The sequence below is a fragment of the Episyrphus balteatus genome, chromosome 2 (assembly GCF_945859705.1).
Source record: "Episyrphus balteatus chromosome 2, idEpiBalt1.1, whole genome shotgun sequence".
Lineage (NCBI taxonomy): Eukaryota > Metazoa > Arthropoda > Insecta > Diptera > Syrphidae > Episyrphus > Episyrphus balteatus.
The window spans coordinates 127,530,818-127,556,170 of record NC_079135.1 but is presented as its reverse complement, the minus strand read 5'-3'; the positions used below and the strand labels follow the sequence as shown (position 1 = coordinate 127,556,170).

Below are 25,353 nucleotides of genomic sequence, written 5' to 3'. Positions count from 1 at the left end.
CTGCAAAGTTTAACTTTTTTTTCTCCTTCAAATAATTTTTTGATATTATGAAAGATTAGACTTTCCTGAAGTAATTTCTAAAAAATCACCCTTTTAAATTTATTTGAGGACTTATTCTTCATAATATGACCTATCGATTGACCTCAAATATGTTCTTTTACATTCATGTTTAATCATTTTTTAAAATAGTGTTTGACAAAAAAAGCAGACATTTCGAAATCCTTCACTTTTTAGTAAATCCTACATGAACAAAAGCATCTTAATTAAGGAAAATGTAAAATATCAATGCCCATTATTTTTAAAAAGTCAAATATGTAAAGAAAACCAAAATAAAATACATTAAACAAAATTTGTACGTGTTTTGTAATTTTATATACTATTTTCTATTTAGAAATATCTTATTTGTAATAAACCATTCGATAAATTGCCTTGTAAGGCTTCAGATTTGTTTCTCCTAGAAACAATAGTACATTTTTCTTATGGTTTTTGATGTGCTGAATTAGAATCCGAAGTCAAAAAAATTCTATCACGTCAGGATTTTAAGATATTCGCAGTAAAGTATCATAAAATTTTTAGTAAATCTCAAAAAAAACTACCATATCTCAAAAACCAGATCTGAAATTTTTTGAGTTCGGATTCAAAATCAGCACACTAAAGTCCATTAGAAAAGTATGCTTTTGTTCTAGGGAAAAAGATATATTAATTTTTAGCGATCATTTTCTTTATGGTAAGATATGCCAAACCTACTAAACTTACTTAAATTAAGATATCTCAGAGAAGAAAAGACATGAAAAGAGATATTGAAAAGATTGAAATTGAATTTGAAAGAAAAAAATAAGTCCTTTCATAAACCGTATCAATTTTAATTGAAAAAGATTACCTACATTGTGCCAAAATATTTCTTCGAAAACAGCAAAAAAATGGGTTTTTGAGATTTTCTAACGGGAATATGACGTGCTAGGTCAATTTTGACTTCAGATTCGGAATCAGCATACAAAAATCCTTTAGAAAAGTATAGGTAGTTTTATTTAACGGAGGATTTCCTTGCAGACCAATGTAATTGATAAATCATAGAAAAACAACGAATTAATTTTCCAACTTTAATTGGATTTCTCGTAAGCTTATACACCATTCTGACCCCATTAAAAAAATCGCAATTACTCTTTAAACTGAATATCATTCATTAAGGGGAATTATTAAAAGCAAAGGATCCAATAAGCTGCTGACAGCATTATAGCTATAACTGTATTAACACTGTCTTGAATTTCTTTCTCGAAAAATTATCAACTTATCTAGGTACCAATTAGACTTATCTGCGAAGAAATCTGATCCAATCATAGAATTGTAGACCAAAATTTGGAAAAAAAATTAAAATTTCTCCGATTGTTATTATCAGTTTTCAAAGTACATTGAACTGTTCTGTTCAGCTTGAAATCATGAAGCAAAAGAAATAAACCAAAATCTACTGTTAATTTCTCTTAAAGTATTTCTCAGTCAAAAACTAAAAACTTTCCAAAAAACCTCAAAAAAAAAAACATTTCTTTCCTTTTTATAAACTTAATTCAACCATTACCAGCCGGAAATACAAAACAAAAATAAAAAACATTTCCTGCCAACATAACTCGACTCGAGATGGACAAACAATCGTGCCATTGTCTTAATGCAGACAACCGCATAGCTAAAACAACAACAACGAAAAAGAACATCCATTCCATATTAGCTACTTTATATCTATACCTACATTTTGCGGTAATCAAAGCTCAAGAAACTATCATTTTGCGGTAGCTGATCACAAACAAAACTCCATAAAAAAAAAAGACTCCGATTAAACAAAAACAAGACAGTCTCACCACAAACAAAAACCCACAGTTGGGTATAAAAAAGAGTGTATCTGATAGATACTTTATGCGCCCATTCAAAATATCTCTACAAAAGCGCAGCCTCCTCTTCTCATGCAAATATATATAAATTGTAAAAACACACACACACCACAGTCGACTCGAGGGTATTGTGTGTCCCCAAAGATGGATATCAAATGACCACAATACACGACAATAACTCGTCCGTGTGAGTCCATCTTTGTACACACCACGCACCGTATGATCCGGTCCGGGTTTCGGTTTATTTTGAATCGCGCGCCAAGCGCAATTGTTTACCAGCTGGAGGGTACAATATGGCCGAACACCGGACAGACTTTATAAGAAATTGAATGACCAGTGAGAACGTTATAATGAAATGAATCTTTATACGAGTAATCGAAAGGAGATGCCGTTACTGTGGACAAACCTGGAGAAGCCCAAAAGCCATCAAGAGAGAATCCGGAGGGAATACTTTATATCACATTCAGCAAAATGTCGTAAAGAGGTAATTTATTTATCGCCTACACATTGGACCCCTCAAGACCCTACCTTCCCTCTTTATCTTCGAGTCTTGACCGTGCACGTGCTTCTTCAGAGCATCTGGTTGCGAGAATCCCTCTGAGTTAACTTTGCTGGCACGCAATTGGTGACGTTCCTCTCTCACCTCCACATCGGGTATCATTTCGAGCTGACTCAACCTTGGTGGGAAACTCAATATCTCGGATTTATAAACTCAAAGCCTAGAGCCTTCTATACGGTATTCAATCTGCAGTCAGTGTTCCTGGTCTTCTTCCGATACGATGACGATGGATGGTGTGAATGGGCACGCTATGGTAACCGAAGACGAGTACGTTACCAATCCTGTAAGTAATATACACAAATGACGAAGTAGTAGAAGAAGAAGAAGAAGTAAACTCCCACATGGACGACGACAAGAATGACGAGGGAAGAGAAACAGTAACGAGGAAGCCCAAGGAATTCGACCATAGTCGGTTGTCGGTTAGGGATTACCCTGCCTTGATGGGTCTCCCGGTCCGTTCTACTTTCACTGCTGCCCAGAGTAGGTTTCATGCATAATTTTTGTACTTGTTTTTTTTTTTTTTTTCGGGTCATTGGCATGCATATGTGTTCCCCCTCATACCTTTTAAGAGGCCCGTTTTGCAAGTTTACACAAATAGAGCTTATGTTTTTATTTGTTGATCATTGTTACAGGGCAGAAACATGTTGTTACTTAGTCGTTACGTTGCGTTTGGTAAGGTACGTTTTCCGCTAAATTTGAGAGAGTCATCGAAATGGGGGGTGTTTTTCAATAAAAAAAGTAAAGAAGAGGTTTAGTTTAATTCACAGTAATGTCCATTCCCCCACATTCATGTCGGTATATTTGTTTGTTCTTCAACACACAAAATCGAAATACAATGTTGGAAATGTATTTTGTTGTGAGTTTTTTTTTTTTTTTATTTTCTATTTCTGATGAAATAGTTCACAGTTTGGTTTTTTGCTGAAGCCTTAGAAGAAGACCAAAAGTTAAGTATCTCGACATAAAAAAATATAGTGTGTCCAATGGATTGGAATGTTGGTATTGTAATTCCTAGAACTAGAATATTGTAATGTAAAAGGGCCATAACAAGATATTGTCTGGTTCTGGTTTTTTTTAACCATACAACATCAAGAATATTTATATACAAAATACACGAAATGAGTCTATATCGTTCCAACATATATATATTCGCTTTTACTTACTGTCATAACCCTTCATATAAAAGCTGCCTGGCTACCTAAATAATCTGCTTGTGATGGGTATTTATGTGGACAAATCTTATTATAAAATGAAAAACATGTGATTTTTCTTTTTTTTTACTTTTACAGAAATGTCATAGTTCTGTCGAAAATCTAGAACGTGAATTGAATATAAAAAAAAAAAAACTGAAAACTAAACAAAGAGTCAAAGGAAATGCAATTATTTTTTGTTTTTTTGTTGAAAATGAAAAAAGTTAAATGGCAGAAGTAAGATGTAGAACTGAATTTGAAAAGTAGAGGGGTTCTTAAATTTTCTTTTTAAAAAAAGCCGACAGTTACATCGATCCTGTCTTGTTTGAATTAATTTACAAGTCGAAAGCTTTTCCATCCGACCAACTCACTGGTGAAATCTTCTTTGAAAAACTGCAGCTTAAGGTGTGTAGTCAGATAAAATATTTTATGTAAAATTTTTTTTAAGTGTAGGTACTAAGGGTGACTAGGGCCTTAAAACAGACTTACCTTACAATTCATTGTGAACTAAGGACTCAACAAACAAGTGTAATTCAAGAAAACTTTGTATGACAATTTTTTTTAAATAACCCCACCTACAATTTTGTGGATTACAATTTTTGTCTAAAACCTACCGTTTTTAAAATAAATAAAATGCACGACTGTGTCGCACGAACTTGCTCTTAGAGTTCAAGTTGCTTTGGAAAATGTAGGTACCAAAAAAAAAAAAAAAAATAAAAAAAAATAAAATTCGTTTTTTTTTTAATAAAATAAAATCTGAACTCAAATTGCCCTTCAAAACAAGTATGCAATTTTGATTGAAATATTAAGGTGCATTTTTAGAAAAAAAAATTTTCAAAATCGTTAGAGCCGTTTTTTTAAAAAACTAATTTTTTATAAATAATTTTTTGGAAAAAAAGTTTTTAAATAAAATTGGTATGCCATTTCTTAGAAATCACTTTTCAACATCTAAAAACAAAATTTCAAAAAAATTCACTGTCCCGTTTTCGAAAATTTGATTTTTCAAAAAAAAAAATTTCAAATTTTTTTTTTAAATCCAAAAATTATTTTTTTTTGAAATTTTGATTTTGGTTATTTTAAAAAGTTTGGTTAAAATCGAACAAGCACTTTCGGAGATAATCGGATTTGAAAAAACGGTTCTATGGCAGGTACCGTTAATAATGATTTAAAAAAAAAAAATTTTATTAGAAGATAGACCTTGTCTTAAAACTTACATTTGAATTTTTTGAACAAAATCGTTGGAGCCGTTTTTGATATAATATTTCAATTTTACTAAAATCGGTATATGACAAGTACCGTTATTTTTGGTCCAAAAAAATTAATTCCAAAAACCCCTCTGGAAGGTCGCCGAATAATGCTACATACCAAGTTTGACATCAATCGGTAAATCCGTTTAGGCTGTAGGCTGTAGCTTCGTTTACAGACAGGCAGACTGACAGATAGACAGACAGACACTTTTTTGGCATTCTCTATCATCGTAATGTCATGGAAAAATGCTATCTTAACTTTTTTTTTTTTTGTACGAATGCATAACTTGATATTATAGTACCTACATATATAGCAAGTAAAAATGTTATGACATTTGAGCCCTTATACCTAATGGGAATAGCCAACAGAGGAAACTTCAGAACTTTTTACAGATTGTAAACCACCCTAACACCAAGCTTTATACCAAATATCAGCCTGTTAGAAATTTTATCCTTGAAAAAATTTATTTTGTACTAGGCTATTAGTCTATTGAATAGACCCTTTTGGATGGAACAAATTCGTTCAAGAGTTTTTATTGCTCATTATGATTCCTTGGCATACAAGAATACTCCAGCCAAAAGTGCTACTAAATCCGTTGGTGCATTTCTGAGAAAACGGCAACACTGGTCGGTTTTCAGTTTTTTTGATTTAACTCGAAAACCAAGCCTGACTTTGAGATGATTCAAAGACACTTTTCATAGCAAATTAAATTTGCTGTCAAGTTAAGATGGTTAAAAAATTTTAAAAATTATTTTTGACTAAAATTCTAACCTAAAATCAAAGAAAAAAAAGTTAAAAAATTGACAATTTTATTTTTTTTTACTAAATCAAGGGGTATTTTGTGTTGTAGCCTAATGAACTTTGTACTATTGAAATAAAGTAGAGGTAAAATCCTTTGATAATATGTAATTTTTTTTGTCAAGAAACAACTTAAATGTACCTATTCAAAAATTAGCACTTTTTCTAAATTTTTGACTTTTTTTTAGTTAAAAGCAAGTTTTTAAAACTCGATAAAATCGTATTAATTGGTAATTTTTAGACTTTTAAAGTATAAACATACTTCGAGGGATTGATTTAATATAAACTAAATATGACAAACAAAAAAATTTATTTACATCCTTATGGCCTTTTGTGCAATTTTGTGTATGTGCATTTTTATAAATACGGGTCGAATGGATGGACGGAGAGCCATTAGCTTTGGTCTATTGCATAGAAGAACATTTAAAACCAACTCTTTTACTGTTTTCAATGGCCTGAAAAACAATTCTTGTAAAATCCGCGACCAACGAAAAGTTTCTCTTGAAAAACGAAAAAAATACTCTAATGAGTTTGAAACAAAATAGCTCAGGCAAATTAGTAAATCAAATTGCATTTTTCGCGGGACAAATTTTTTCCATGGAACGTGTTTAGGTGAATGTCCTTATCGTAAAAGTGAATTTTTTGGGATGATAAGATATCGAGAACAGCCGCCATCTTGGAAAAGAGGTCATTGCCGTTTTTATTTTATAACTCCATTTTTACTCATTTAAACCAAAAATGTCCGAGGATAGACTTATTATCAATTAAATTATCTAAAAAATTATATACAAATGAATTCCGTGAGTTAGTTAAATTCAATTTTATAGTCGGTCAAAGTCCGGGTTCTTCTCGCAAGGTTAAGACAATATGACATTTTTTCAAATATCTGAAGAACTTTTTATTTGTTTGGGATTTTCTTAAAGAATGAATTATAGCACTTTTAATTATCTATGAAATGAACCCTCTTCTAACGCCATTAAATCCATTTTTAAAAAAACAACCTATAATAAATTTTATATCATTATTATTTCACCTTTTATATGACGCTTCAATCATATTTCTACCATGTCTACAAAAAAAGTAAGAATTTTTTAAAGCCAACCATTTCTAAATTTCAAACTGAGATTATACGCTACTTCCTCTACTGCTGGCTGGTCATCGGCAACAAATCTTCACAGGTGTTTTGAGGTATTTTTCAAGTTTTTCAATTAAAGATAACATAACTTGTAGAGCACGTACCGTTATGTGTGATATATTAAATGAAAGGTAATATTATCAACATGCGTATTAAAGTTAAATAAATTTGTTATGTGCTCTAGATCAAAAGATATAACGTGTTTAGAAAAAAAAAAAAAAAACATATTTTCACAGTTATCTCAAAATTTTGAATATGAAATTAATTGAAATTTTGCAAAATCATAATTTATTTATCGATTTTTCTCCAAAGTCCTTCAACAAACTTTTTTTCAAAAAAAAGTTACCAAATACCCAAACCCACTTAAAAAGTGCAGACATTTTTATTTAATTTGCTTTTCTAAACACAAAATCTTGTATAATTCGCTCTTTTTCTTCACTTCAAAAATGAATACAAAAAAAAAAAAAAAAAAAAACTCCCCCTTATTTATGCTGTCAATATATACACTTTAAATTGCGCTAAAAACCACTTATATTATCCTTATACAATTTCCAACTCACAGTGTTATATACATATATTGACTCTCTATTCAACACAACGTGTTGTAGATACTCTTTCGCCCACACAATTGAAAGCAATTTTCTCGCCCCAGTTACATGAACTTACAACACATACGACATTTTTTTTTGTCCTTTCTAACAAAAAAAAAAAAAAAATAAAAAAAAAGAAATCAGTAAAAAAAACTTTGATCCAATGACTAGGACTAAACCGCCCTTCGGGAATCAATCAGCAACTCAAATTAAATGTGAAAGAAATTGCGAATCGAATTCCTGGCGGTGACGAGTCGAGTACTTCACATCGTCAACGTAGCAGAAAAAAACAAAAAAAAAAAAAGTAAAGAAAAAAGGACTCACAGAAACTACCACTTTGTTGTTGTTCTTGTTCGATGTGGTAACACGAGAAGTTCCATAATAAAGCCCACCACCATTATCAGAGAAAGGCAGCAGATGGAAAGAGAAAGAGAGAGATGGGAAGAGAGAAGAAAAAAATGGCAACAAAAACCAAAAGCAATCGAGAAATAAAATCGAATTCAATTCCCAGAGGAGTCCTCATCCTAATCCTTATAGCCGCCACGACAACGACATCAGTAAAAAAAAAAGAAAGAAAAATACGATGACGACTTGGATGGATATATACAACGACATTGTCGTGGCTGGGTCCTGAATTGTGTATTAAATTTCTAAAGTCCTACCCCAAAGTCAATCAATTGTTGTTCCCTTGCCCTGACCTCTCCCATCACACAGAAACCATCATCATCATCATCATCAACGTGGTCCTTCCTCATCATGAACCACATCATCGATCGTCAGCATTAACATAGCAAGTTGTTGTCGTCATTGCCGTCTTCCTGTGCTGCTTCTGGGACTGATCCATCTATAAATCAATCAATCACACAATTAAAAGAGCTCCAATGGCACATTTAGTGTCCATTTGCGAATGCCACCAAAAAGCAGAATGTCCAAAATTGTTAGATTACATATCGCTGCGGAGACAGGACAGGAACTGTGCGCTGCGACTTGATGGGTTTGGCGTGCATAGTGCCGCCGCCACCCGAAAACAAAAGCGGAACACCAGGCTGCCCCAAGGGACTATTCAATCCACTTTACCATCAGAAAATCGACCAATACAAACAAACAAAACAAAAAAAAAAGGAAGGAAGGAAATGACCAAAAAGAATCTTTTGACCACGATTTACATACCCGAAGCGGAATCGAGATAAATTCGCCGCCAAATACAATAACAAACCAGCAAAATTCAAGAGAATCGACAAAGCCGAAGCCAAATCGAAGTTACAGCCAAAACGATTTCAAATTAGAAGAAATCCGACTTGAAAGAGTTATGGTTCCATTGAAATGAGTGCCAAAGTGGACACAATGGGATGTGTGTTGTCCCAGGATGCTCTTGTTTGTTGTTATATCCTCTGGTGTTCTTGGTATTTGCATTCAACTTTGTATCTATACGCAACACAAAGGAACCACAAATCTGTCCAACCAGCAGGAGAGTTATCCCAAAAAGTGAATCTTGTTCTTCTTGTATTTTATACCCAATCTGATCATCCCGTCGTATTGCTAAGGCATTGCATTCTATTTGTACGCACTCTGGACTACTTGGAAAAGCAAAAGCTTGAATAAACTGCATACATGCATCCAGCAATTGCTCTGATTCTGGATCTCGAAAGGGGATAATATTTATTATATTTTTAGATCCGGAGAATGTGTTTTTGTTTTCGATTTTTGTGGAAGGGTTAAAGGGGGACCGTTTTGGAAAAGGGAATGAAATTTATGCACATCGCAGCTATAAAGACAGAAAAACATTTGGAAATATCTGTATATCTATGGGGTTAATGTATGCGACACTGATCGAAGAAAAATGGGACAGTATTTTTTTGTTATGGGGCTATCGGGACAGGACGCATGCACAAAACAGGCCCACAGACACGATACGTTGTATAGATTCAATAAGGAATTGGTTAGATTTATGCAGATCTCTATCTCTAGGTGGGGATTAGAGCGAAGCACAGAAATAGCTCAGTAAGTTACTCCAATTTGAAAAGTGAAAATATTCTTAATTGGGAAGTTCGGGTGACAGCTGGGGTCATTTTGGGGGAGAAGAATGAATAGAAAACTGTATCTGAATGTAAGCCGAATTAATTCGGAATAGAATTACATATGTATTCAAATTTTGTTGTTAACTTGAAAAAAAAAACAGTGAATTTAAGCTATAAAATTGCTCTTCTTTATGTACGCGGGAGAATGAAGATCGGCTATAAGCTTAATCTGAAGAATGTTGCTAAAACCTTTATAGGACAGACAAATTAGTAATTTTCGCGGGACAAATTTTTTTTAATGGAATGTGTTCGACTTATCATAAAAGTCAATTTGTTGGGATGATTGGAGGTCGGGAGCAGCCGCCATCTTGGAAAAGAGATTGGTTTCGTTTTTATTGAATAGATCCATGGTTATTCGTTTTACCATAAAATGACTAAGGTAAGACTTAACAATAAAATTCCGTGAGTTGATTAAATACAATTTTTTATAGTTGTTTAAAGTGCGGGTTGTCTCGCAAGTTTGGTGCAAAATGACATTTTTTCATATACCTGACGAACTTTAGATTTGTTTATGTAATTCTTGAAAAATTAATTACAGTAATTATAACTATCTTTAAAATGAGTACACAATCGTTATTGTAACCATCATATTGAAGAAGTAAAATATTCGTTTTTTTTTTACTAATGAAAAAATACATACATTTTAAGAAAAAATACTCTTAAACACAAAAATAGATTTTTTAACTTTTTCTTAAAAAAAAAAGTTTTAAAATTTATTTTACCCAAAAATACAAATGTATGCAAATGAATAATGAATTTTATTCACAAAAGTCTGAACATTATTCTAAGATTTAATAAAATATTCTTTCAAATTGGGGCTAAAAGTTTATGAATTTATTCATAAGCCTGTGTATTCGATCTTAAAAAAATTCATACAAATATTTTCCATAGGAAATTTTGTAACAAAACTTATTTTTAAATTTTATAAATAGTTCTTAAAAATAATTTGTTTTTTAAAAATTTGTGCTTAATTTTAATGAATATTTCTTAAATATTTATGAGTTTCGGTTTATGAACGAGATTGATAGTTTTTAAGAATAATAATTTTTTCAGTCTGAAAAGTAAGCAAAAAAAAGATAAAGTATGTATTTCATTGTTAAAAATCAAAATTTTTACGGTCACTCTGGTGCATGTGGAACATTTCTTTTTTTTTTACATTTTAAACACTTAAAAAATCTTATTGAGTTAGAATAACTCGACTTTTGTTAAATATTTTGTGTTCACATACATATGTGAGACAGTGTAAAAAGTGAGACAATCCATTTTTCTCTTTTCTGAAAATAAGCACAGTAACGATAGTTTGGGTCAAAACTTTTATTTCCCCGTCTGCGTCTTTTAATTTTGTTCCGACTAAATTAAAGCTGTCCATTTTCCTACACCGTAAAATATCACACAAAATCAGGTGAAAGTAGTTTTTGGAGTGTTATAAAAATGTATAACACAAAAAAACCTGGTTAGTGGACAGAACTTTTTTTTACATATGTATTATATTTATATGTTCTTTCATAAAAAAATATCATGTAATTAGAATTCCTTCTCGTTTTTTGTAATTTTATATCTTTCCGAAAAATGACAAAAATTAAACAGTGAGAAATTATTAAAAAGCAAACAGTGAGACATAGATTTTTAAAAAATCTATTATATTTTAGCATGTCTTCAATGTGTTCTTTTTCGTTTTTTTTTTGGCTTTTTGTTATTTTTTTTTTTTTTTTTTTTTTTTGAAAAAATGGGTTAAAGTAACATAAATTAATTAATTATATACTTGTCAATTAAATAATTATTTCAAGTTTTCGTTAATTTTTTTTCACTGATCGCACCCCTTGCAAACAGTGAGACGTTTTGACTTTTTCTACATTTTAGTCCAATGTGATGCTCTCATTCATTCCTTAACTACAACTTTTTTTGCAACATTAAGATAAAACATGTCTTAAACTGAGTTCAAAGTTTGGTTAGGCTATCTTTAAAACATTCTAAGATATACTAATTTATAAAAAGGTTGTCTCACTGTCCGCACCTCTCCCCTACAGTAATTGTAGAAACTTAATCGGTTACAAGGGTTTTGCTATTAATGTTTGAATAACGTGTGAAAATCGATGAGTTTTTAGGCATTGATCCTTTTATATATTATATTTAAAGGAAAGATTTGCTCTAAATCTATGTTTTTGATACGAAATGAAAGCTTGTTTTTATTCGACCAAAACAATTTTTTCACCAAGTCTTTCTGTCAAAAAGTTTGGCGTTTAAGTACCTACAACCTTAAAATAACAGCCTGAACATAATAAACATTCACTACATTCAATTAATACATTTATTTTCCTATAGGTACCTATTGCCAATATAGAGCAGTCTAATTGTTTTTTTATTTTTAACCAAAATGTTTGGATTTCCATAAAATTTTTGTAAAATTTAATTTTTGTAAGGTTTAAATAGGTGCCCCAAATTTTGACTTATAATAATATTTTTTCGACAGTTTTTTTTTTTTTTTGCTGAAACTTTTACTTCAATATGGTTTAGAAAAACCTTCCAAAACGGATATATAGAGAAACGGATAAGAGAAGAAAATTTTAAACCGAATTTCCAACAAAATAATACAGAATTTCATACAAAACTACCAGCCAATCGCGCGCTGGTAAAATGAAACTGATTTTTGTATTATTATTTTTACCAAATTTTTTCTCAGCCAATTTTCAGCCGATTTTCATAAAAAAATATCGTTGGGTTTCAGTTTCTGATAGTATTTTTTCTACAATATCAGCTTACTACAAAAAATGCTGTGTTAAAATTTTCAAAACTCCAAATTTATTTTGATTGAAAATTAGGTCTTTTTTTTCCAAAAAAAATTCTTTTCAATATTATTTTGCCTTAAAGAAAATTTTGATTTTTTTCACAAAATCTTATAAAAATTAACTACCAACGAGTTAAAAAAAAAAAAACATGAAATTAGTTTTTTAAACTTTTCTCATATTTTTTAAGTTTATGTAAATATGTAATATGATGATGAGTTAAAGTTGTAGGTCTTTTAATTATCTATACAACTTTAACACTGATTTTTTTCCATAAGTGAGTTACTTTATTTAAACTAACTAAACCTGTTATATTCATATATTTAATATTGTAAAATAAACACCAACAAAATCTAACTCATCATTTTTTTCTTTTCTTTTCAGTATGCCACACGGGAGTCCCTTTGTGTGTTACATGCAGAATGCTCAGCGGTAAGTTTTGCAAACAAAAAAAAAATCAAAAAAAAAAAAGAAATAAAAATTATTATGTCCCATGACTGTCATTTATGTAAAGGATGAATGTCATCGCAAATTTAAGCGCAATTTACTTTGCATTCAAGCCAAATTCATTCCAAATCCTCACATCTCCAAACGAAATATTTATGTGAATTTCAGCTTCAAAAACCATTGCTCAACTCTAAGCCGACTATTAAAAAAGCTTAATTTTTATTATTAATCCCCTGTCAATTGTAATTTACAACAGCCCCCCTGTTGAAAGTGATTCTGATAAATCGTGTTAATTACTTTGATTTTTTGATTTTTATATCATAATTGTTGATTGCGTATTAAAAATTATAATAAAACAAAAAATATTATACAAAAACTGCTTTATATGGAAAAAAGTCGATAACACAAAAAAATATACCTATATCGATTGATTTCGATATTTTTTTTTCGATTTTTATTTTTTTGGGAGAAAGAATAATGATGGTAGGTAAGCTGCAGATTTATTCGGTGTTTATTTTCGTTTGGTTTTTTGACCGATTTTCGTGATGGTAATCAAAAGTATTTTCGAACGATGACACAATATCCCGCATTGCAAACATTTATTCCAACAACGACCGACTGACGGACGAAAAAAAAGTTCTTCATTACACAATAAACGAGAGAGGGAGAAAATTTTTGGAATAAATTCAACGCCATCATCATCGTCATCGTCATAAGCATCGGTGCGGACTTTAGAGGAACTAAAAATAATCGAATACAAAAAAAAAAAATCGAACGAAAAATCGAAACGAAACGCCTGTTTACCGAATCGTTTGTCTTTGAGCTCCTTTTTGCGCGAATCGCAAATCGAAATCCATCCATCCGTTCAACCGTTCCGAGATTCGAGAGCGAGAGGGTCCATGTTAGGAAAAAAAGCGGAAGAACGGACAGACGGATGAACGGAAGGGTGGCGAACAAACGTGTGCGTATGCTTATGGTACCTGGGAGAGAACAATTTTTTCCTCCAATTTCATTTTTACCTTGTGGCGGCGCAGGTTCCTGGTACATTCATTCGATGCTGTAATTGATTCGTTCCTCGTGCAGCAAAAAAGTACAACAAAAAAACAAAATCGAATGAGAGTCCAAAAAGACGTGTCCAAAGCCTCCGAACGGTCTATATGCGACGACACAACAGCAGCACCAAACTGACGACGATGCGATGTAGCGCGTTCCGAATTAATATTTTTGTTGGAGTTTTATGGAATTAAATTGCGGTCCACTGTTAGTGGTTTATATGTGTACATTTTTTACTTATAGTTGCTTTTTTTTTTGTATCAACTGTGGGTAACCAACGAACCTTTACGGGAACCCAGGTACGTCGCGTCTCTTTGGTTTGTATATCAGCAAAAATTAAAGCTCAAAGTGAATATTTGATGGCGAAGAATGATTGGGATGCCGCAGGGTTGCACCATGTGTGATGTTGTCTTCATAAATATTTCCAAGTACTCTTTTTATGGATATTCAAAAGGTATAAGGTTGGTATAATAGGATAGGTACTCTTGCTGACTTCGTGTCTGGCTGGCTGGCTGCGACTGGGCTTCTTCGGTAATTCAATTGCGCTCGAGAGTGGGTTTTTTGGTTGGGCGCGTGACTATTTATTGGTTGCCAGCACAGTTGGTGATTAAGGCAAATAAATTTGTTTTTTATTAATTTTTAGCGCGAAATTTAATTCAATAAAATTTCACAAAGAGGTTTCTTATATAAACTTTTATAAAAAAAAAAAAATGATGATAATGCATTCCGCCAGCACAGAGGGAATAGTTTATGTGAAGACATAAAGTTCGATTATGTTTGGGAGGTGTGTGTAGTTTAGTGATATTGAAGTAGTAAGTGTAGTGTGTAGGTAGAAGCACTGTAATTAGTTGTAAGCAAAAATTGAACAGACGAAACAAAAATTGAAATTAATGTGATGCGAAACAAAAAAGTTACAAATTCAAAATTCTTGGAAAATTTTCTTCAAAGCTGTAGGTATGGTAATTTCATACACAAAATTATCAAAAATTTCTTGGAAGTTACAAAAAAATTAAGAAAATTTAGTAAAAATTTCTTTTAAGTAATCTCAATTTTGTTATTTTGTACCAACTTATGTCCACGACAAATTAAACATTCTGACTGATCTGCATTACAACGTTCTTACAAATTGCTTAACTGGTTATAATACCATCATTTAGTGAATTTTGGGATTTTCTTATCATATATTTAGTATTTGTCTGAAACCGTTCATCTGGTTGATAAGTTCTGATTTTTTAATTTGGAACTGGAAAAGTTCAAAAAACTGTTCACGAGAATTTTTGTTTGGTTTTACATATAAGGCTATCACTTTTTTTCATTTTTTTAAAGATCAACAAAGTTAAAAAAAAAAATTGGTTGCCTGTAAAGCCGGTTTATGGAAAAAGATTTTACGTGGTAACGTCGTAAGAAAACAGGTTGTGTGCTTTTGTTTAAAATGAGTCAATTTAGGAGTTTATTTATTTCAAAAAATCATAATTTATAAGAAAAAGCTAAAAAAATTACCTTTTTTCTAATTTCTCATTATATTATTTTTTTTATTTAAAAAACTTTCATAAACAATTATACCATTAAAAAGCCCCATATTTCTTTTAAAGAATAAAACCATTTTTAAATGTTTACAATGCGCAAAAAGTATTCAAATAATTTATTAAAAACAATCATTTCTTACGCAAAAAGTGAAAAAATCACTTCCATCACCCAAAAATCCATTTTTTTTTTTGATACAACAACCTATAACAAATTTTATACCACCTGAAAGCTTATTGCTTCAGCTCAATATATATATACATACATATATCGATCATATCTATTAGATATCTACAAAAAGAGCTAGAATTTTTTTGAACTCGATCAATTTTCATCAAAAAAAGCAAAAAAAATATATAATTTTATCTTCTCACGTTATTAAATCAATTTTTTGCAATGACAACCTATAAAAAATGTTAAATCATGTAAAAGATCATTATTTCACCTTTCATATGACGTTTCAATTTTATTCCTGCGATGCCTAGAAAAAAAGTTAGGTGTCGAACTTCCAAACTGAGATTACGGTACTTCCCACACTGATGGCTGTTCATGATCAACAGATCTCCACAAGTGTTTTGAGGTATTTTGCAAGTTTTTTAATTTAACATTGTGTAGCTTGTAGTAAATTTACCGGTATGAGTGATATATCAAATAAAAGGTTTTATTATCAGCATGCTCAATAAAGTTAAATTAAATTTATATCTTCTCTAGATCAAAAGAAAGAACATGTTGAAAACTATAACTTTATTTTACCGTTATCTCAAAATTGTGAATACAAAAGTGATTGAAATTTTGCACGAATATAGCTCTTTCTATTATCTATATACAATATAAATTTCATTCATTTATCTGTTGAAAAAAAAAGATACAAATAAAAAACGGTTAAAAACGGTCAAAAAACTTGGGACTAAAAAAATTGTTTTTCCCGTTATTCAGTCAAAAATCATTTTAAAATATCAATTTTTTGTACTTGCATGCGCACGGTTATAGACTTCATGTTCTATATAAGTTTGAAATTTTTTTAACGGTACGCAAAATTTAAAAAAAATAAAAACTCACACAAAAATACCCCGAAAAAATAGGTGTTTTTCAAAAATTCTTCATATTTTATTATCTTTCGACTGACGTTTTTCAAATTTTCAAACAAAATTTCTCCTTCCTAAAATCACTACTTTGTCAAAGGTCTACCTCATGTTTTAGATTAGAAAACCATTTATTACATGGTTTTAAAATTTTTTAGAATTTTTTCAATGCCATTGTCTTGAAATAAATTTATCTTTCGACTTAAATAAAATTCAACTATTTACATTGTCGCGTTTAGAAAATAGCTAATTTTTTTGCAATTTTGTTTTACCGCAATTAACCCTATTAAATGACGGAATTTTTAAAAATCCTTCATATGTATTCAACTCTAGGTTATCTACTATCTTTCAAATAAGCTATAAAAGATTTGTATCTCTGCTAGTTTATTTTTAATTTTGAATTAAAAATTTTGCCGCACTGCGAAAAATTTCAAGTGGAACGGGAGAAAATGGCGTCACTTTTTTGTGGTGGCTGCCATGGTTAATCGATTTATATGACGTTATCACGTCAAAAAATTTCTCATGTAAGTAGTTGCCTAATTTTGAAAATTAAGCTACATTTTTAACAAAATATTGATAATTGAGGTGTTTGCCAGAAACTTAAGTCCCAAATCCAAGAAGGCGGACAAAAGGTGAAATTCTCAAGAAAACCCATTAGTTTTATGGGTTAGTATGTATAAGCTGTTATGTCACTTTCTCATATAGTTCCTTAAATCCACTAGACAATTTCGGCTCAAATGATCAGTGATCTGCAAACTGCAACAGTTTTAAATAATTGCTTGAGCGCTGAGCATTATTGACCGCATATATTTCATGATTTTAAAGCTTTTAGCCACTTTTTGCTTTCAAAATTATAAAAGTAAAAATATTTTTGTTCCCGCTAGTGCAAACACTGTTTCCAGCAATGTGTGACACAATTGTTTTTCAATTTTTAAAGCTTTTTCAACTTTCAATGTTGAAATAATTGAGAATAAGGGGTAAAAGTTGCGTTTCTAGTTGAAAGAATAATGTGTTGAATTCTAGTCTGTTAATTTTAAGTCAAGGAACCCAATTTAGTGGATTGTGGACATTGGAATGAAATAAATACGACATATGAAATTATGATAGGTACCTATTGAAAATTTAAAAAATGAAGACAAGAAAGAAACTTTTTATCTCAATTTTGACTTTGGAGCAAAACCCAAGCGTGAGTTTGTGAAAAAAGGATATAAATTGTATTTTAACCAATAACGACTTTTAAGTTTTACAGTCTGAAAAATATCGAAAAATGGTTCTGAAAGTGTTTTCGTTATTGCTTTGGGTTTGGATATTCTTCGTCAACGGCCTCTATTATTCGAATGATTTCACCGCAGCAGTTTTCTGATTGTGACCAAGCAGGTTAATTACAGTCATACCCCACAAAGTCAAGTGCAGGAGTCTCAAAAGCCTCTGTCTTTTCCATGAGGTGGTCAAATTTAAAACGCTTTGTCAATTTTAATACCTCAATTGACATTCCTAGATTTAATATAGATTATTATAATAGGTATGTATAAATCCGCAACTTATTTAAAATTATAGTGGTTTTGGTCTCACAAACAAACTTTTGTGATATTTTATATTTATAGTTGGGCGCCACTTTAATATTTTTCAAGTAGGTACATGATGAACTCAGATTTTATATGGACTACTTACAAATTTACTATCAAAATTATTAAAAATGAAAAAAAAAGAAAAATAGAGTTCTTTTGTCGGTTTTGGATTGGTGTCATACCGAAAAATAATCGAAAATCTGTTGTAGTTTTGAAACTCTTATTTCGATAGTCAAATCAAGTTAGGTATCGAATTTCAGATCAGTTTGGACTTTCTTTAAATGGACACCTTGAAAGGTTTTAAGTTGGGGGCCATTTAAATGTTGTAGGTATAGCGTCTAATCAATAGTTTCTTGATTAAAGTCAAATCAAGAACTGTTTACTAAAAAACAAGGTTGAATATTCCGCCTTTTTAAGTGCACTCTTCATTTAATTCCGATAGGTATTCGTGTCTCTTATAAACTTATGACTTTTATGTAAGTATTGTATAGTTTTTTTTTTTCTATTCACCCCAGTTACTCCATCTCATTTAGCTAAAATTCTGTTGATTTAGCTAAAGGCCATAAGACAAACCTCAATTTCTCCCTTTTTTTATTTGCTAGAAATTTTGACAGTTTTTTGCTTTCAATCCAAAACTCATCATATTATATCGAACGTCTTATCAATAAAATTGTTGACAACACACCTCCTTACTTCTTTTCCCTTCCATCCATGACAACACAATCCAGAAAAAAAAAATCACAAATCTAGCTATGTCCTTTCTTTTCTTCTCTTGCAAACAATAAAGTGTCACATTGGATTGGATTGATTCATAAGCTTATAAGTTGTTGGTCGTTTATCCATATTAGCTATGAGCTGACAAATATTTCAGCAAACAACATAAATAACAAAAAAAATCTCCAACCTCTTAAATAACATAACAACAACAAAAATACAACAACAAAAAATACCCATTGAATACATACCTACCAATTTTTTCCCTCCACCCATTTCATCATCATAAGATGAACAAAAAAAAAAAAAACTCACAAAAAAAAGGGTCCAAACATTATAACAACTAAGAAAAGGCGTGGTGACTATTAATAAACAACCACCCTATTTCTCGTCTTTTTTTCGGCTGACTATAGGTAGGTTAGGTATCACCCTGTATAGCCCAACTATAACTTTTCCGCCCATGCAACTCTCTCGTAGAGTCCTTAATAAATACACAAATGATTAATTGCATTTTGTACAGGTCATGTTATGTGTATGTTTTACTTCAAATGACGTGAAGTGGATACACATACTGTGTGAGAGGGATCCTTGTGGGGTAGAGCGTCGTATCTTCCACCCCGCCTCCATCACTATGAAAACAAACCACATCATCTACAACAACAGAAGAGCAGCAACAGAAAAAAAGGGCGAGTTGAAAGAATTAAAGAACAACAAGAGAAAGGATAATTATTATAAAGCTACAGGAAGGACCCCGAGGGGGAGCGATTCTCTTCAAGTCCTTGCACTTGAGTCACCTTAGAGCACTGTGAAGTATTTCTCTCTAGCTGAGGGGGACTTTGGGGGGTTATTTACACAAACACATAAATGGCAATGGCAAATGACAGCAACATTACTGTGTTTTATGCTGCAACACAAAACATTCCTATATAGAAACTTTTTCGGTATACATATTTGTTTTTTTGTCGAATAGTACCTATAAACAAACATTAACACAAAAATGGTGGAATGAGGGTCTGATTTGAACCTTTCCACCCATCTTTCCCAAAGTATCAAAGACAGTTCGCAAAAAAAAAAGAAAACAAAAACAAAGTAAAAGACAAGTTACAAGCTTGCGTGTTCTGTCAATTCTAACTTTTTCACTTGTCCACTTCTCACACTTCGTCCCGTTTTTTTTTTCGCTCCCCCCAAAAAAAAAGGGCGCAGACATTTAAGCAAATACAAAAGCAACCCTTAACTTTTTCCCGTATTTTCTGATATAATAAAAATAATAAAGAAAAAACAAAAAAAATATTGGAAAAGAAAAACTTTTGCAATATTGTATCTGCCCGTTTGTTAAACTTTTATTTTTCTTCATAGAGTTTTCCAGATGTCTTTAGCAGAAAAATAAAAAAAAAAAAATTAACAAACGAAAACAGTGTTGGTAGGGTGACCAGATTGATTGATATGATATTATCGTAGCTATTTTCAAAGCTAACTAAAGCCTAGAAAGTAAAGCGTGTTAATTATTGTTCAAATTTTGTTCTCGGTTCTTCTTTCTAAAAAGCTATAGTTAGACAGAACATTTTTCTACTGGAAATAATATTACCCATGTTTCTTAGCCCAGTACAAACACAAAAAAAATATATTCCTAACATCATAATCAACAAAAATTTTTGAAAAAAAAAATAGTACACATACGCCGCAGTGACCGTATTAAATTTTAATAATACAAAAATTGGGACCATCTTGATGAGCTTTTATTTTTTTGTTCAATTATGAAATAATGACTTCAATGAAATGAAACAAAAATAACTGGAATTTCAAAATTGTATTTCATAGGAAAATTGTGCAATATCGAACAAATACCAATAGATGGGTAATAAGAGTTAACTAATTCGGTGGAATATTATTTAATTTTTTTTTTTTTATTTTATCAAAATTATTTAAACATTTGTATTGTTTTGCAATTTAATAGATCACAAATTAAAATAAAAAAATTGCAATGTATCATTTTGTAAAATATGTTTTTTGCTGGAATAAATTTGAGAAATTAGAGAAATTGTTAAAAAAAATAAGGGAAATGATAAAGATATAAAAGACCGCGGGTTTAAAAGCGACAAAATGGCTTTACCTTTTCCCTCTTTAAGAATATACAATTTAAAAGTTTCGCAGTTACAACGTGCAAAATTTTTCAAAATAGTACAGGACCCAAACTTACCAAAGCAAAGGGTTTCCAAGATATTTGAGTTGGAACATGGAAAATTGTTTAAATAAAGATTTTTTCGGTGACCCAAAGTACATAAAAACTTTTCTAATATATTTTAATATTCTTAATTCGAATCCGAAATCAACAAAAATCTTTGATGTCACGTTTTTTTGAATAAAAAACTTTAAGATGAGTTTAATCTTCGAAATGTGATGACAATTTTTTTTCGACTTTGAAAAATATTAAAATGTATTAGAAAATGAATGGAATGAAAACTTTAATATTCCGTTTTGTTGAATATTATATTTTTTTATTATTTCATGTCTATTAATTTTTACTTTAAAACATAGGTGGTAACAAATAACAAATAACCCTAAAATTATCAATTTTTTAAAGAAATAAAGTAAGAAAATTCCCAGAATTCTGGCAAGTTAAAAAAAAAAAAGAATCTGCGCAACCAAAGGTCTTACACTATGTTACACTAGTTACAAACTTTTAATCTTTTCTTTCAAAATTTTTCAAACCTTAAAAATCATAAAAAAAAAATCGAAAAAATATAACTTTTTTTATTCCATCATTTTTTTTTTTATATGACAACCTACAATAAATTTTATACCATCTGATAGCTTATTGTTTCAGCTCAAAATATTTATATCGACCATGTCTATACAACATCTACAAAAAGAGCTAGAATTGTTTAACCCAATTAGTTTTCATAAAAAAAGCAAAAAGATTGTTTCTCTTTTCTCTTCTAACGCCATTTAATCGATTTTTTAAAAGACAACCTATAATAAATTTTATATCATTATTATTCCACCTTTTATATGACGCTTCAATCATATTTTTACCATGCCTACAAAAGAGGTAAGAATTTTTTAAAGCCAACCATTTCTAAATTTCAAACTGAGATTATACGGTACTTCCGCTACTGCTGGCTGGTCATCGGCAACAAATCTTCACAGGTGTTTTGAGGTATTTTTTAAGTTTTTCAATTAAAAATTATATAACTTGTAGAGCACGTACCGTTATGTGTGATATATTAAATGAAAGGTAATATTATCAGCATGCGTATTAAAGTTAAATAAATTTGTTATGTGCTCAGGATCAAAAGATATAACGTATTAAGAAAAAGAACATCTTTTCACCGTTATCTCAGAATTTTGAATAGGAAATTAATTGAAATTTTGCACAATCATAATTTATTTTATTACCTATCTACTGTATAAATTTCATTCATATTATCTATTAAAACAAAAAAGTTATGATCAATTGATTTTTCGTGTCGCTTTTTCGTTTCATCTTGTTTCAAATCACTACGATACTAAAGAAGTTTTCACTTCAAAAAAGTGCTTCGCCAAATTTAGTAGGCTGCACCTAAAAATGTTTAAAGTCATGAATGTAGCTAGTGTAACTTTTAACATTAAAGTCTATGATTCTTACTAAAAAATTGATAAAAAGCACTTTAAATCGAATATAAATTATGCCAATTTTAATTGGACTTTCTTAAACAAAAGAGCTGACCATCGAACTTTTGTTGATTTGTATATTTTTTTAAATTTAAATTTATTTTTGTTCTTAACCAAATATCAATTCACAATATTAAAAAAGTAAAATAGTACATTGCACAGAGTAATCAATAATAAAAAATGCTGTCAGTTCACAGTCTTCATTTTTAAGAGCAAAAAAAAAAAAAAGTTGATAATTATCTTTGTCGTTGGCTTCTAAGTTTGTCCAACAAAATTTGTCATGGCAACGTTAAAGAAGAGAAATTTACCAAATTTATGTTTTTTCCTTTTTTATGTGACTTATATGACTTTCATAAGAACAGTATTATTTGTATGAAAAATAATGTCACTTTTATATGCGTCATTAAACAATTTTACTGGATTAATTCGAAAGTTTAGAATATGTAAAATTTTATTTTCATATTTTTTGGTTAAATATTGAAAATAATCTCTCTGAATTTATTATCCTTTGTTTGGAATAAGTCTAATTTTTAATATCCTTGATTCAATAAACTAAGAATTTTCTTGTATTTTCATTTCAACTTTCTTATTTCTTCTAAATCTAAAAACTGTTAAAATTTTGTAACATTGTTGAATATTTTAACAATTTTTTTTCTCTCAATCAATATTGATAAAAAATCGCTAAATGTTTTTTTTTTTTTTCTTTAAAGAAGTCGATTATTTTTGAAAAGCACTTAAAAACATAATAAAAACTACAAAATGGTCACCCTATAGTCTTCATCCATAACCATAACCCTATAAAAAAAACCACTTCTCGAGAAAAACCTTTTCGTTCACCCTCTTTTGAAAATCTAATTGAGAGGCAAAACACAGTGAGGTTCTCTCGAATCCTCGAGAAGCTTTTGAATTATAATCAAAACTTTTTAATTAAACACATTTAACTATCGTTTCTACTCATCGTTATAAGTTGAGCGTATGTTTCTGTTTTTTTTTTCTTCTCTTTTTTTTGTTGTTGTTGTTTTTCTTTCAGTATGTTTGTATGTTTTCTTTATTTTCCAAACACACAGAGGATGATTCAAAAGAGCGGGGTTGATTAACTTGAAGACTTTAATTGGCAGCCCTTATATTTTCAATACGTTGATGCGTTGTTGTTAGTATACAGTATGAGTACGAGTCTATGAGTACTTTACTTATACTGTTCGTGTGAGCGTAAAACTATATTTATAAGAGCTATACGCGCTACAATTTTCCACTTTTCGAGCACAAATCCTGTTGCACTTCACACTTTTACCTTGATAAAGAAAAAAAAAATGAAGAAAAAAAAAGTATACACCTATCTGAACATCGTCATCGTGTATAGATGACGACGAAGAAGGGTAGTCATAGTAGTTCACATAGAATTGTCGTGTGCGTATATTTATGGTGTTAGTGTACGGGGTTCAGGTGCAATTATATAATTTTTTTTTTTTTTGCTTCCTTTCGGACCACTGAAGGAGCGAGTGTCCTTGGATATAAAGAATAAAAGAACGTCAGGCACACACGATGTTGGCAGAGAAAGTGCATGTTGCACTCTTGTATACCATAAATACACATCATACTTTCTACATACGTGTACATTGTGTGCGACTTCCTCTCTTTTCTTTTTTCTTTTTTTTTTTCTTCTTTTATATAATCATAAGCTTTTAATATAATTTTCTACTTTTAAGATGATTTCTGGAGAAAGAAAAGAATGAACTCAGGCGAATGAACAAAAAGAAAGCAACAAGCAACAATTTGATATAAAGTCTTCCCCTTTTGTCTCCCTAGGATGTTGTATAAATGCATACATGGTCTAGATTTATGTTTCTATAGATTTTCTTTTCACTGGAGACAGGGCTGTATACACTAAAAATAAAATTAAAAAAGGGTTTTTCTATTTTTTTAGAAAATTGCTAGAATTTTTTGAACCCAATCAATTTTCATCAAAAAAAGCAAAAAAAAAATCAATCTTTTTTTTATCTTCTAACACCATTAAATTCATTTTTTGATATGACAACCTAAACAAAATTTTATATAATCTGAAAGCATATTATTTAACCTTTTATATGACGATTCAATCATATTTCTACATTGCCTACAAAAAAAGGTAGAATTTTTCAAAGCCAACCATGTTGAAATTTCAAACTGAGATTACAGTATTTTCCACACTAGTGGCTGGTCATGGGCAACATATCTCCACAGGTATTTTGATGTATTTCTGAAGTTTTTTAATTCAACATTGTGCAGCTGGTATTAAATGTACCGTTATGAAAGGTAAGAAAGATAAATCACTTATTTTGATGAGCTAAAGATAAAAAAAAATATAACTTGTTGAAAAATACAACTTTATTTTACCGTTATCTCAAAATTGTGAATACAAAATTGAATTGCACAGATATAGTGTTGCCTACTATCTATGTACAATATAAATTTCATTCAATTATCTGTTGAAGAAAAAAAGATAACAATAAAAAACGGTTGAAAACGGTCAAAAAACTTGTAACAAAAAAACTTGTTTTTCCCAGATGTCCCCTTTAAAGAGTAGGTATTTTTCAAAAATTCATATTTCGAAACGCAAAAACTTAAAAAATTGCCAAAAAAAAATTCCCCGACCTGTAATCACTATTTTGTAAAAAGTCTACCACATGTTTTAGTTTAAAAAAAAAAACATTTATAATTTTGTTTTGAAATTTTCTAGAATGTTTAATACGTTTTGGAAAGAAAAGAGGGGGGAGGGGGCTAGGAGGTAAAAGTGATGTAAGACTTTTGATGCTAACATGTACCTTAACTCAATGATATGTGATTTTCAAAAGGACAAATTTGAAATCCAAAAAGAAGAATTGTAACATCAATTGAAAAGGGGGTCAATAGCCCCCTTCTTTCTATAAATAGTTAAATTATATTATTTTCTTGATCAGAATCTCTATTCTTGCGTGTAAACAACTTCTCTCCTTATTAAACTGAAATAAATACAAATTTACTTTGCTACGGCCCTGGTTTTAAGTCAAGAAGCAAAAGAGATAAGTTTGTTTAGTGAC

At 30.4% G+C, this 25,353-nt stretch overlaps 1 protein-coding gene across 1 annotated transcript in view; it reads left to right on the top strand.

The window, feature by feature from the left end:
• The window catches only part of LOC129908290 (uncharacterized), a 130,519-nt gene that overhangs the window by 27,361 nt on the left and 77,805 nt on the right, over window positions 1–25,353 (top strand). The window contains exon 2 of the mRNA XM_055984696.1: window positions 12,643–12,690. Coding sequence (XP_055840671.1) covers window positions 12,643–12,690 — 48 coding nt within the window. The remainder of the gene's footprint in view (window positions 1–12,642; window positions 12,691–25,353) is intronic.